The 12,288-nt window shown below is 36.6% G+C and overlaps 1 protein-coding gene across 1 annotated transcript in view; it reads right to left on the bottom strand.

Annotated features, from left to right (window-relative positions):
* The window catches only part of TTC29 (tetratricopeptide repeat domain 29), a 113,305-nt gene that overhangs the window by 37,705 nt on the left and 63,312 nt on the right, over positions 1 to 12,288 (bottom strand). The window contains exons 9-10 of the mRNA XM_071432691.1: positions 9,189 to 9,312; positions 5,971 to 6,205 (exon numbers count right to left, since the gene is read on the bottom strand). Of these exons, the coding sequence (XP_071288792.1) occupies positions 5,971 to 6,205; positions 9,189 to 9,312 (359 nt within the window). The remainder of the gene's footprint in view (positions 1 to 5,970; positions 6,206 to 9,188; positions 9,313 to 12,288) is intronic.

Below are 12,288 nucleotides of genomic sequence, written 5' to 3'. Positions count from 1 at the left end.
TTGGCTCTTTATGAGGATCCATTCTCCTTTTTGAGCATAATCTCACTAGATACACCTCTGCTGGTGTATGCAGCAAAGGAAAGGAAAGGATGGGCACATGGAAAGGCCCTAGGGCCGCTTCAGAAGTTTTCCAACTGGCTGTTCCTACTTTGGCCCTGCCACCATCAGGGCACTGCCAGAGCACAACTCCTGCCAGTGGTTTGGTTTTGCGACTCTTCATCAATGCTGCAGTCAAACCAAAAAATTCTAGGTGCCTCAAATCAAAGATTTCTCCAGAAGTGGCCTAACAAGGCTGGGCAAGAGATTCAATTTCTTCTGCACCATTCTATAAAATCAAGCAGTACTCAACTTCTACCCTGAGAATTTTTGCTTTTTAAACTGGAAAGGAACTCCACTTATGTAGAAGTACTGACAGTGCAGTGCACAAACTATGCTAGTTCAGTGCATAAAGCTACACTAAAGGGTCTGACAATATACTGCAGTTTGAACATCACTTCCAACTTTTTTTTTCCACAAGAAAGAACAATTCACCTTATTTAGGAAACCATTTTCTGCTGATCTAGGGAGCTTGTCTGAGAAAACACAGCTGGATGCCAACAATATTTAGCACAGGATGTGTCTAAAGGAAATGTGTGGCAAGATTTAGATGGTTCCAAATGAAACATCAGACGACAAAAAGCCTAGATAAGATCCAAATTCTCCTCTGGGTAAAATGTTTTTATATAACTATTGATGACAAGAACACTCACAATCATAGTCAGGGTGATAGTGATTTGTTTTGAACCTATAACACCACTTAGTCATAAAATCTGCCAGCTCTTAGTAAAAATGAGGGAGAAACTTCTAACACAATAATCCCTGGTTAATCATGAAAATGTTCCACAACTTCCCTCTTAAATATGGTACAGGCAATCCACACACCTGACCTAGATCTGATCCTGTCTGGCAATTCCCAATTATTTACATTGGTATTTAAAAGAAATCACCGTAAAACCTGCTGGATACTGCATTTGTACAAAGCATGAGAACACTGAATATCAGCACTCCCCTCTTTTCAGCCATCATCAGAAAATAGAGCAAGCTACTGCAACTCTGGCAAAACTGACACAGATGTTTATACCATGTTCGCAGGCTCTTCACTGAGAATCTGCTGCATCCAGCCACTGACCACAATGTGCTGAAAAACTCCCTGTCACCCTCAGCTCTTCTCTTCACACTTGATTCTTTCTGTAGTCCAAGCAGTAATTAATCTCACTTGCTAAAAATTTCAGTGTATCTCTAGGCACACTTAACACATACTTAAAAAAACAAACCCCAACTAATAATAAATAATATTACATATATGAACCACTTAAACTGATTTTCAGAAACACACCTGTTCTAAGCCATAAACATCTATACACAAGCATGGTCTATTTCAACACTTAGTTAAGGCTGCAATAAGACTTAGTTAAGAATATTTTAAGAGTGTATCTAGCATTAATATAAAAAAAGGCTGATGTTTTTAAAAGCTAAAGGTGAGACAAGTTAAAATTTAGAAAGCAATGAGTGCTAGGTGATGTGAATAAAGAAGAGGCAGCATAAGTTCACTACATTTTAAAGAAAAAAAGACAGAATCACCTCTCAACTTTTCACTTTCCTAATAATTTTCCTAAATGCATATATTTCAGATTTTTTAGCTACTGTATTTCTCCAGAAGGGAGAAAATGATTCTGTTTGAGACACCCCATAAACAGGTACAGAAGCTGTCCTGTGAATTTCAGTAGGGGACTGAAGCATTTGAACTACGTTTAAAATGGGCTTATTAAGAAGTGAGCCTTTGTGCCTCTGGCACAGGGACAGCCTTGGAGTCTGTACTTGGTCACACACCTCCTTTATATAATTCAAAGTCATAGTTCTTATTTACCAGTGTGAGCAATAATGTCTGTAATTATATACACACTATATATGAATAACAATAGTGTGCATAATTCCCTTACTTCATGTTCAGTTGCATTTTTTGAGAAACCCCAAAATCTGTCTCTAAAATCCTTCCAGTTTCTCCCTATCTCCAGATGAGCACACAGTGCACTGATTGCTGAGAGGGAAGAGGTAACATTAGAAGTTTTCCTGGAATTAGTGTACTTTAGGCAAAAGAGAGAGTGAAAAAATGCAGTTTATCACATTATGAAGCAGTCTGTTCTGCTGTTGGACACGATTGCCAAAATGGCCCATAATTACACAGCTCTGGTAAGTTACAGTAGAAAAATGTTAACTGAATTTGTTTAGCATAATCCTTGATCTCACATCTCACTTCTGACTCTCTCATCCTTTATGGATAATCCTTTTATTAATGAATGACAAAGGTATACACACGTTCAATCTAAAATGCACCTGGTCAGATTGCTGTTTTCCAAAACATTAGAAATTTTGTGCTAGCTCCATCTTTTACAGAAAAATGACTATAAAAGATCTTAAAGAGCTTTCAAAAATGTGAATCAGTAGAATGAAAATGTAATTTCTTACACAACACAAAAGGACACAGTCACACTATGGAATGTACCATTCCTTACATCCATGAAAGGAGGCTGGAGAAAGAATATTGAGGGACTACATATTTGGGAGTAAGAACAAAAATTCATTGGACTGTATTTTCCAAGCTATAGGCTTAGCTGGTGCATGCATTTTAAATTATATTGAAGGCTGCTTAGGTGTGGAATACTAGAAATAGTCCTGATTATGCTGAAGTTGATGGTACCAGATAATTCCATTGATCATAAGACTTCAGAATTGATGACAATATGCAGTATTTAAAGGTATCATAAAAAAACTCCAACAAAATAAAGACAGGAAATCTATGGTAAAATGCGTCAGTTTTGCCAAGTTCTCCAAAGTCAAGGAATGTAAATCTAAATTGTTGTCAAAAGCACATACTATTTCTCAAGAAAACAACTGAAGACTTTGTAGGATAGGGGAAATAATGCATTTTAAGTCTACTCTCAAAAGCGTTCAGATGATTTCAAGCATTCAAGGGCTCTTGCTGAGGCACAGCCCTGCCAGACGCAAAAACCTGGGCTGAGAGTTGCCAGTCTCACAGAAAACAATTTCTGGTCAGCATTTCATGTAATCAACATGCAAAATCTGATTCCAAAATTTCCTGCCTTCAGCACCTTTAATTATTCTTCTTTCCTCTAGAAGGCGGCAAGTCAGGTGATTATTTATTGAAAGACCTGTGAAATATTTTCTCATCAGAAAATGTTAGGCTGTAGGCTTCTTTTTAGGATTTTATGTGGAGTCACAATCCTTTTTGCTTACTGATTCTGCTGATAATGTTTTCTATCCATTTTACTAAACATAAAAAGAACAATAAAACCATATTGTTGCAGTGGCATCTCACAATGATATAAATAACTCTCCTGAAGTGAAGTCAGGTGACTGAGTCAAAGACAGCAGATAGAAACACATTCTCCTTTGCATTTTTAATCATTGTCTTCTAAAAATCCCATCCCTTTTGTCCATGAGAACTCTGGCAAAACATCTATTTTATTAATAAATGTTGAGGTAAAACGAGTAATTAATGGTTCTTCCTGCCTGGTTATTGAAATGATTGATTTATAAAATAAATTTTGGTTGAAAGACATAAGGTAATATGGCAGTACTTGAATTTAAATGTAATTGTTCCCCCACTAGCTTAAGCATTTCTTTTGCCTATGAATACAGAATCTACTGTTATTTTTTTGACACAGAATTTTTTTTTCAGTCAGAAGAGTTAGAAATAAAAACTTACTGCCTTTCTTCTCCCTTTCATAAAATTTCCCTGCGGATTAAGAGCTACCATTGTATCTTGTCTTTCTCTGTTCTATCCTCAAAAAGACTGAGAAAAATCTAGTAGATTATCAACACTGTGCTGTTTGAAAGAGCTAGAAATACTGCTCTATTATCACAGCAGGAATTTTCTAAGTGATGAGTTCATCATAGGATGCAGAGACATTCTCCTGGAAGGTAGAATAAAGGCTGTACCTGAAACTCAAAGCCAGCAAATCCTAATCTTGAATTGGTGCCAGGTCATGTTTTGCCAGACAAAGATATTAAAAATGTAATGCCAGTACTAACGAGAGATTTGGCACACGAAACATGAGAAATGTTACAGATTGTGCTGACAGTGTGACACTATGTTTTCCTGGATGTAATCTGGGTATCATGAGAGTAAGCTTGGAGTACTAATGAGAAGAATGATATTGAACTGGAAGAGCTGCTAAATATGCAGTAGCCACAGGGTTCCTGGAGTGAACTGGAACTGAAATGAAAACTGCAATACTGAAAGTAACAGAGGGTAAACTAGGCAGAAATACAGAAGGAAGAGAATCTCAGCAGGCAAAACTTGTTTGTGGTACCATGCTTGCCAGGACATAAAGGGCTTTTCTAATCATACTCTGTTTATCCCTGAAGTACTGTTAAAGAGGAGCAGGATTCTTGAGCTTAAAGGGGCACATATAATTTCAGGATATAAATGAGTTTCACAATTGACTGGGAAAAGCCATGTATAAAAGTTGAACAGAAAACCCCTTTAGGTGCAAGAACTAAAATTCATATTGGAGATACAAAGTTCATTCTATGACTTTGAGGTTCCTGTGGGGGTTTTTTTGCTGTTGCCATTGTTGACTTTTGTTTGCCTCCTATTTTTATCAGCTACAGTTAGCGATCCTTATATGAAATGTATATAAAATTCTTTTATGAATTATTTTTCCGACCATCTCTGTTGGAATTCTTGGCATTTGCACTGCATGTCTAGACAGGAGACATACACCCAAATAACTATGACAGCCAACAAAATCTGTCAGTGTGCTAGATGTTCACTTATTGAGACACAAATCACAAATATAGGTATGTATAGCCATTGAAGAAGTGTTACCATTACTAGAACTTTAAACAGAATACTATCTAAGTACTATCTCTTCAGCTTCCAAATGAATGCCCTTGTTCCATAATTCTCAGCAGCTCCCAGTGTTGCCTCTGGCATCCTGGCTCCTGTTAAACTGCTAATATCTTCAATTATCACTTATTTTATATACAAAATTCACCACAGAAGTTATACTTAATTTTCCACTTCTGTGAGAGGGTGAAATACACAAGAAAGCAGCAGCCAGGCAGTTCTTTGTCTTTAGGAGTAGGATAATTGAGGGAATAACAAAGTAACCCTGAAGCTCCATATTGTGACTGCCCCCCCAGTTGTCATTTATTTCCACTGCAGTCCAGATTCACACTCTTCACAGGAGTGCAGAGCAGGAAGTTTTAAGGTAGAGTAGACATATACCTCCCCCTTCCTTAGTACAATACAGTTTACTACTATCACTACTTGGAGATACTGCATAATTCAGTTTGTCTTGTATTAATGTATTGTACGAGGGAAAAAGAGCAAAGAAAATTTAACCCATGAAGAAAGAGGGCTAATCCACACAAAGTCCTCCTCTGCTCTTTCTGAGATAGGGAAACATAGTAAAGTAAGCAGACTTGCTTTTATTTTTTCCCTTTCTCTCTAATGTGAAGTACAAGGATACCAAAAATAAAGCAGTGTGTTTTTCTGGATTCAGAACTATGTCAAGCAGAAATTACGTCTCACTTTTAGTAACAGGGATCTTATTTTTGGATGCACTTGAAAAGTGTATTGCAAATGGAGATTATTATTATTTTCTTTAAAGATTAAAACAATTATGTTTTGACTAAAACATGTAACTGTGGTGTTCTGGCAAACAGCACTGAAAAAATGCAACTTACCATGCAGAGCAACTACTACTGTCCATTTCTCCCAGTTATATTGTATTTTAACCTGTTTAATTCAGCCTCTAAAACAAGCGCACAAAGAGGTAAAGCCCAACCTCCGTTCTGTACAAGGATTAAACCCGGGAAATAATTTAATAAAACTCTACAAGAAAAATGACTTAAGTGTTGAGGACAATGCAGCACTAATGTGTTTCATAAGCACTGCCTTACCGGCTGGAAGAGGGTCACTGCACATGTCACTTCTGTTTTGCTTCCATGCCAGCAGGCACTGCAGGCTGAGCGGATCGGCTGCTGCTGCTACGTGGCTGTTGAACGGCACCATCAGCTGATGAGCCTTGGCAATGCCACAGTAGCTCTCTGTTTCAGCCACCAAGGGCAAATTGTTCAAAGCTCTCGCTGCCTCAGAGGCCTGACTGAAATATTCCAGAGCTTGGTTATAGTTCCCCTAGTAAAGAAGAGAGAAAAAAAGAAAATAATGTTAAAAGCTACTTGTAATCACCCTTATTTTATTTTGACATCAGAGCCTTCTCCTCTGCCACCTCAGAGATGTGGCAGCCCACAGAGTGACTCATGGCAGGGCATTAAGGAAATCACTCTCCCTTGCTGCTTTCTAACCTCTAAAATCCAGATAACATGGTTCACATATTTGAATTGAATAGTTTTTTGGTTATTTCTGTAGAATTTTGAGCATACAAATTCAAGTATATCAACGCTAAGTATTAATACAGATTGCAGCCAGGCTGTTTAGAAATTATTGTTCCCCTGCATTCAACATATCTGTGGGAGAAAAGGTCCTAATTTCTGGTAGTATTAAATCTTAAAGAATAAATCCTAGAAATGGAAAAAAAGGGGATAATGAAGTGATAGACTTAAAGAACAGAAAAAACCAGAAATTTAAATTTGCTCATTTATGGGGGAAGAAAGGGGTATACAAACACTAGGGATATTCCTAATCACAAAAAAGAAAAAGTAGGAGAAATGTAGCCCAACTGTTGCTGAATTGAAAACTCAAATCATTTATCTCTCTATCCTACCATTGGCATGGAATTCTGCTGCTCTGATGGCAGAAACTTCCTGAATGAAAACCTTTTCAGAGCTGTTTTATCCTTTCACTCTCACCTTGATTTAATAAGATTGAAATTCTCTTCTGTATGGAGACTGGGAGGTGAGACTCCAATTGGTACCTGTTTCACTTGATATCACTTTTTGGGATGAAAACTCCTATAACTGCTAAAATGTGCTTATGATTAAAAAAGAAAAAAAAAAGAGTAACAGCAATTCTGGTAGTCTTTCAGCTTTGTTTAATACAGCAGAAGAGCAGAATTAGGCCCATGAGGACACAACAATGAATAAAGAATGATAAGCTGTAATATAATAAAAAGCAGAAACACCTACTTACCATACTCATGAGAACTATAGCAGGTTAAGTGATGCAATTAGTGAGAGGAATGTAGCAAATCAGACTAAGAAACTCAGAAAAAATGAAATGAGAAATGACAGAATTATCATGCTAACTTCAGAGTGTACATATTAAGTAAGCAACCTGCTTATTGAACTGGGGGAAATGAGAGCTACTACTCCTGCATAACACAAACCCAGGCATGTTAGGAAACAAGAAACATCTGGGTAAAACAATTGTGACTAGAAAGCAAACTGTGCGTACAGCATTAAACAAAGACAGTGCTGGTGAGGGAATAGCAAAATGAGAGAACTGGGAAGATACAGTAACAGTATGGACAGAGCAAAGTGAATTTGGTCAAAGCGATTTGTGTTGGGAAGAACAGGAAGAGTTATATCCCAGGTTTACTAAGGGTCCCCATGATAAATCTGGATATAAACAGAAATATCTTTAATTTGATGGACAGTACTTCTGCAAATTTTATCACTGGGGGATGTACAGAGTTGAATAAGAAGACCCTAATAATGATTTAGAGAATACTGGCGATGACAGCTGACACCAGCAGGCAGTGATCCAAAAGAGGAAATGTTACTTCACACTCCGTTTTGATAAACACTGCTGACCTTGCAGAAAAAAATTATATAGAAAACAGGAAATTGCAAACTTCAAGATTTTTAAATTTATGTTTAAACTAAATATTTTATATACATTGATATGATTAAGTTACTGCAGTTGTGCCCTTCTACACCACCGCCTCAGCTCAAGGCAGAAAATTCTGAATTGAGAAAGAGAATTTGAAGAATAATAAAATAGAGATTAGTTATTAAAATACAAGTTCTATTGAATTGATTATTAGCAATGGTGGAAGAAGGAATGACATACAGAAGTAGTTAAACAGAATCTATTTAATTATTTTTCAGATTTGGAGGAGAATAATTCAGCACAGTGTCATATGACCCTTCTAAGTTTCAGACCCATTTTACAGTTACTTCATCAAGTTGTCAAAGACCATAAAACTTAGTTTTCAATGGGAAATTCAGCATTTATATTAAGAACACATGTAAACAGAAAACTCTCAGGCCAATTTAGAGATTATAGAGTAAAAAAATTTCTCCTGCTTATGAAATAAAACCAGGACAAACAGGACAGCAATTTTGGTAGTGGGAGTTCTCTGTAAGAGGAACCCAGGAAACAAAAAAAAGGGTACTTAGGGATAGTGTAAGTGAAAAGGGGAAAGTACTCTGTTCAATATATTACACACAGAACTGATGACAAAAAATACGCAACAGAAGATAGAAAGGGTATTTCTAGTTTTATTTTATTTGTAGTGGAACTGTTTCCTAAGTTCCATATTAGACAGCATACAGAACAAATTCTTTTTATTACTTATTGTATCTAAATAATTTTGTGTAGCAATTCAGCTCTAAAATAGGTGTTAAAGCACGAATCTTTGACTTTTTCAGCAATGTCTTTAACCCTTTGATTTCAAAACCCAAGTGTCACTGCAGTGCAAGTGGAGACAAGAGGAAGTCCTTCCATTGCTAACAGACCTTTGACAAACTACTTGCTGCTAGAACCCATTTCATAAATTTGGCTGAGAGAATGTAGAGAAGAAATGTAGCTAAGATTATAAACAGCCCATTAGTATGCAATGCAGTATACATTCATGTACAGTGCAATAAAATTTCATTTGCATTAACTGATGACTCTTTATAGGCATATATGGCCCCAATGGTGATCTGGATGTGGATTTTTCACAACATGTAAAGTTTGTCCTGATCTGAATTTGGAATTTTTTATTCATCTATTTTAGAACAAAACTCTCTGTGTTAAATATGATGTGAATTTTTCACCTTTCTCAGAAAATTAAGGCACATTTCATTTAGTCTACACTGTGACTTCTCCCTGGATAACTCCTGCAAGATGCAACACCTGGATTAAATCCTCATGTGTCATCTCCTAGGCAAAACCAGATTTTACCAAGAAGTAAATCAAGTTGTTTGAGATCATTACTACAAACAGTACTTACTCTTTCATTGTGAACTTTTCCAAGTAGGACATTTGCATCCACCAGGCTTTGGCTTAGATTAGCACTCTCAGCATCCTTCATAAACTCTCCCAAATACTTCACAGCCTCACTTGATTTTCCCTGACTGAAGCAAAGGACAGGGACAAAATGAAATATTTACTCAGATGGCTTCTTCAAATGCTGAAGATCTGCCCCCTTGTTCTGAAGAAACTTTACTTTGTGATGACTCATCCATGACTGGATTTTATTTCCAAATGGCCTCCAGCACTACCTGTGCTGAGCCCAGTGAGACTACTTCATACAGAATGTCTGAGGGCAAAACTGGATCCTTTCAGCAAAATAGAGCAAAACTTTCTTTCAGAATATTGTGCCTTATTTTAAGGCCATGAATAAAAACATAGGTGGATGATTTAAGAGGGCTTTTGGACTTTCCATTATTTTATTTTTTCTTTCTACTGAGCTGCTGATAATATTTTCAATTGAGCTGGACCTCACATCCTGACAAAATAGGGGAAGGAGGTATGAAGGTTTTTTTCAGTCATTCAGAGCTGCTCTAGAACCTGGTGGTGCAGCAGTGGCTCCATAAAAGTGCTGTATCTCAGTTCTGGGCTGACAGCCTTTCCCTGAACACAACACTGCCCTTTGGCTGGCTGGATCAAAGGTGCCCAGGGTCACACAGGCAAACCTATAAACCATGGATTGCGGGTGCCACCCCCAAATCCCAGTGAGCTCAGAGCAACCTGAGGTCACAGCTGCATCTAACTTGAAAATTGGCTAACATACTTTGACAATAACATTTGCAGATTTCCTTTTTTTTTTTTTTAATAAAGCCGGTCATATTAACAATATAAGACCTCAGCAGCGTGATTGCAAGATATAAGACAGACATCTGAGCTTGCTTGTGAATAAGGCTTGGTGCCCTTTTTCCCTTTAAGGCTGGAGTGTTATTCCAGCTGACCTCAATATTAGCCATGAACTTGAGTCACTAATGTAGGAGTGTAGCATGCTAACTGTCAAGGCACCAAGACAGAAAATCCAGTCTTAATTAAGAGATTCACAAAAATAGGAGTTTCTGTAAGCAATAAAGAATTGTGATTTATTTTCTCACCATCTTAAACTACCTTCAAGTTATATTCCTGCAGTAAATGATGGCCTGGCATTTATTTACAGTACAGTTTTTATTATAAACTATATTAGAGATATGTGCTTTCAAAATCTGGCAGAACTCTGAACTCTCTTTTATGCTGTTGGAGTAATTATAACAGCCTACCATGAAACAGGAAACATAGCAAAGCTTAACTGCAAATTTAAAATATTGCAGTGATTATCTGTATGTGACTAAGAGGGTAAGATTACTACAAAAGGATGCTAAATCACTGCAAACTAACATTCTTGAAATGCTCAAGTATATGCTACTGTAAAGCTTAGAGGTCAATTAGCAGACTTAGATTTACTAAACTTTCCTAAGTTAAGTATTTTATTACCATGAGAATACAAAACATACTGGACTGTAAACATTTACCAAATGTCAAAAGGCTTCTAAATTTTAGAATTAGAAACACATATTTTTTTAACCTTTTTTCTTTTTCCAAAGAAAAGAAAATCAAATGCTTCCCTAAAGAAATACAGCATATGATTTATATAAGTTAAAGGACAAGGTTAAAGTGTTAGACAAATATTAATTCCAGTTTTTCTAGTTTTCTATATGCAGTGCACAGGTGCAACTTGAAGAGCATATTATATGGTATAATCATTAAATCCATTCAACCAGACCTTTGAGAGTTAAAAACATATATTCTGAGGAAAAGGACTCCTTGGTCCAAGGAATGAGAATGAAACAGTGCAGAATATTTGTGTATCAAGGTGATTCCAGTTTCCAATTGGGAAAACAGGACTGTTAACACCCACATCCCCTGACAACTGTCCAATTATGTATATCACACTTGGCCTACTGTTTGCAGTAGAAGTAATCAATAAAGGATGTGGTTGAGTGAACATAGATTTTGGTTGAACCAATGCATGAAAACTTAATCATTTACTCAGAGTGGAGAAATCAAATAGAGCAGAGATGAAACAGCCACTAAGGGGTTTGTTGATTGTACCACCAAGTTTGTGGGCTAGAGGCTGAAAGTAATAAAGCAAATGGAATCAGTGACAGGAGAAAATGTAAAAAGGTTTTCTTAATTTCATGAATTAATAGAAATGTTTTGATGTATTTTTGGCCATTTTTTACTTTTCACATCAAAACTTCTGTTCCACATATAGAAAATATGAAAATTGCTAGGGCATATAACCTCTTTGAGGAAAACAGGAATCAATTTGATACATATCAGAAAGATATTTCTCACTGTTAGGACTTCACTTACACCAGCTAGAAATCAGTTGGAACAGTTCAACAATTTTTCAAAGGAAGTACTTTTAAAAGCACTACAGCTTGAGATATTTAAACTATGCTAGAAGGATTACTGAAACACTTTATCCTGCACAAGACCTGATAACATGATAAACAGATCTTTCCTACTCAAAGGGCTAATATTTTATAGTTCTTTCAAAAATCTACATGTTATTTTATACAGCCATACACTTTCTATCTCCTTAGACATCACCTTCCTAAATGCATAAAATGCAATTTCCTAAAGATATAGTCATTCATGATCCCACAGAACAGTTATGATGACTTCAGCAGAAGAGATTACACATCTACAGCAGCTCATTTTCCAGTTTCATGCTAAAATGCCCTATGAGATTTTTACCCCTATTAGACTTTTATGAAAATATGCACCTTTTATAGGATTGCTCATGTGATGGAATTGGATGTATAAATCATGTGTCCACAAGAAGTCATTACCATGGTGGACACTGGCAGAATAAGTCAAGAACATGATGCTATTATGTCAGATTCTTTCCCCTGGAAAATGACATGACTAAATGCACATGATAAAGATTTTCAGTTTCCCATAGTCTGCATCATCTGCAGCAAAGATTGCAAAAAATATTCCACAGCCATAGACAGGTTCTGAGCCATTCAGGAGGGCTCAGGCACTTTCTCCAATCTGTCACGAGGAAATAAGTGCAAATTCTCACAGACATTATGGTTGTA

Source organism: Agelaius tricolor, unplaced genomic scaffold (assembly GCF_023055355.1).
Source record: "Agelaius tricolor isolate 1412-34295 unplaced genomic scaffold, bAgeTri1.0.p SCAF_8, whole genome shotgun sequence".
Taxonomy (NCBI): Eukaryota; Metazoa; Chordata; class Aves; order Passeriformes; family Icteridae; genus Agelaius; species Agelaius tricolor.
The sequence above is the reverse complement of the archived record's forward strand: the minus strand, read 5'-3'. Positions and strand labels throughout refer to the sequence as shown.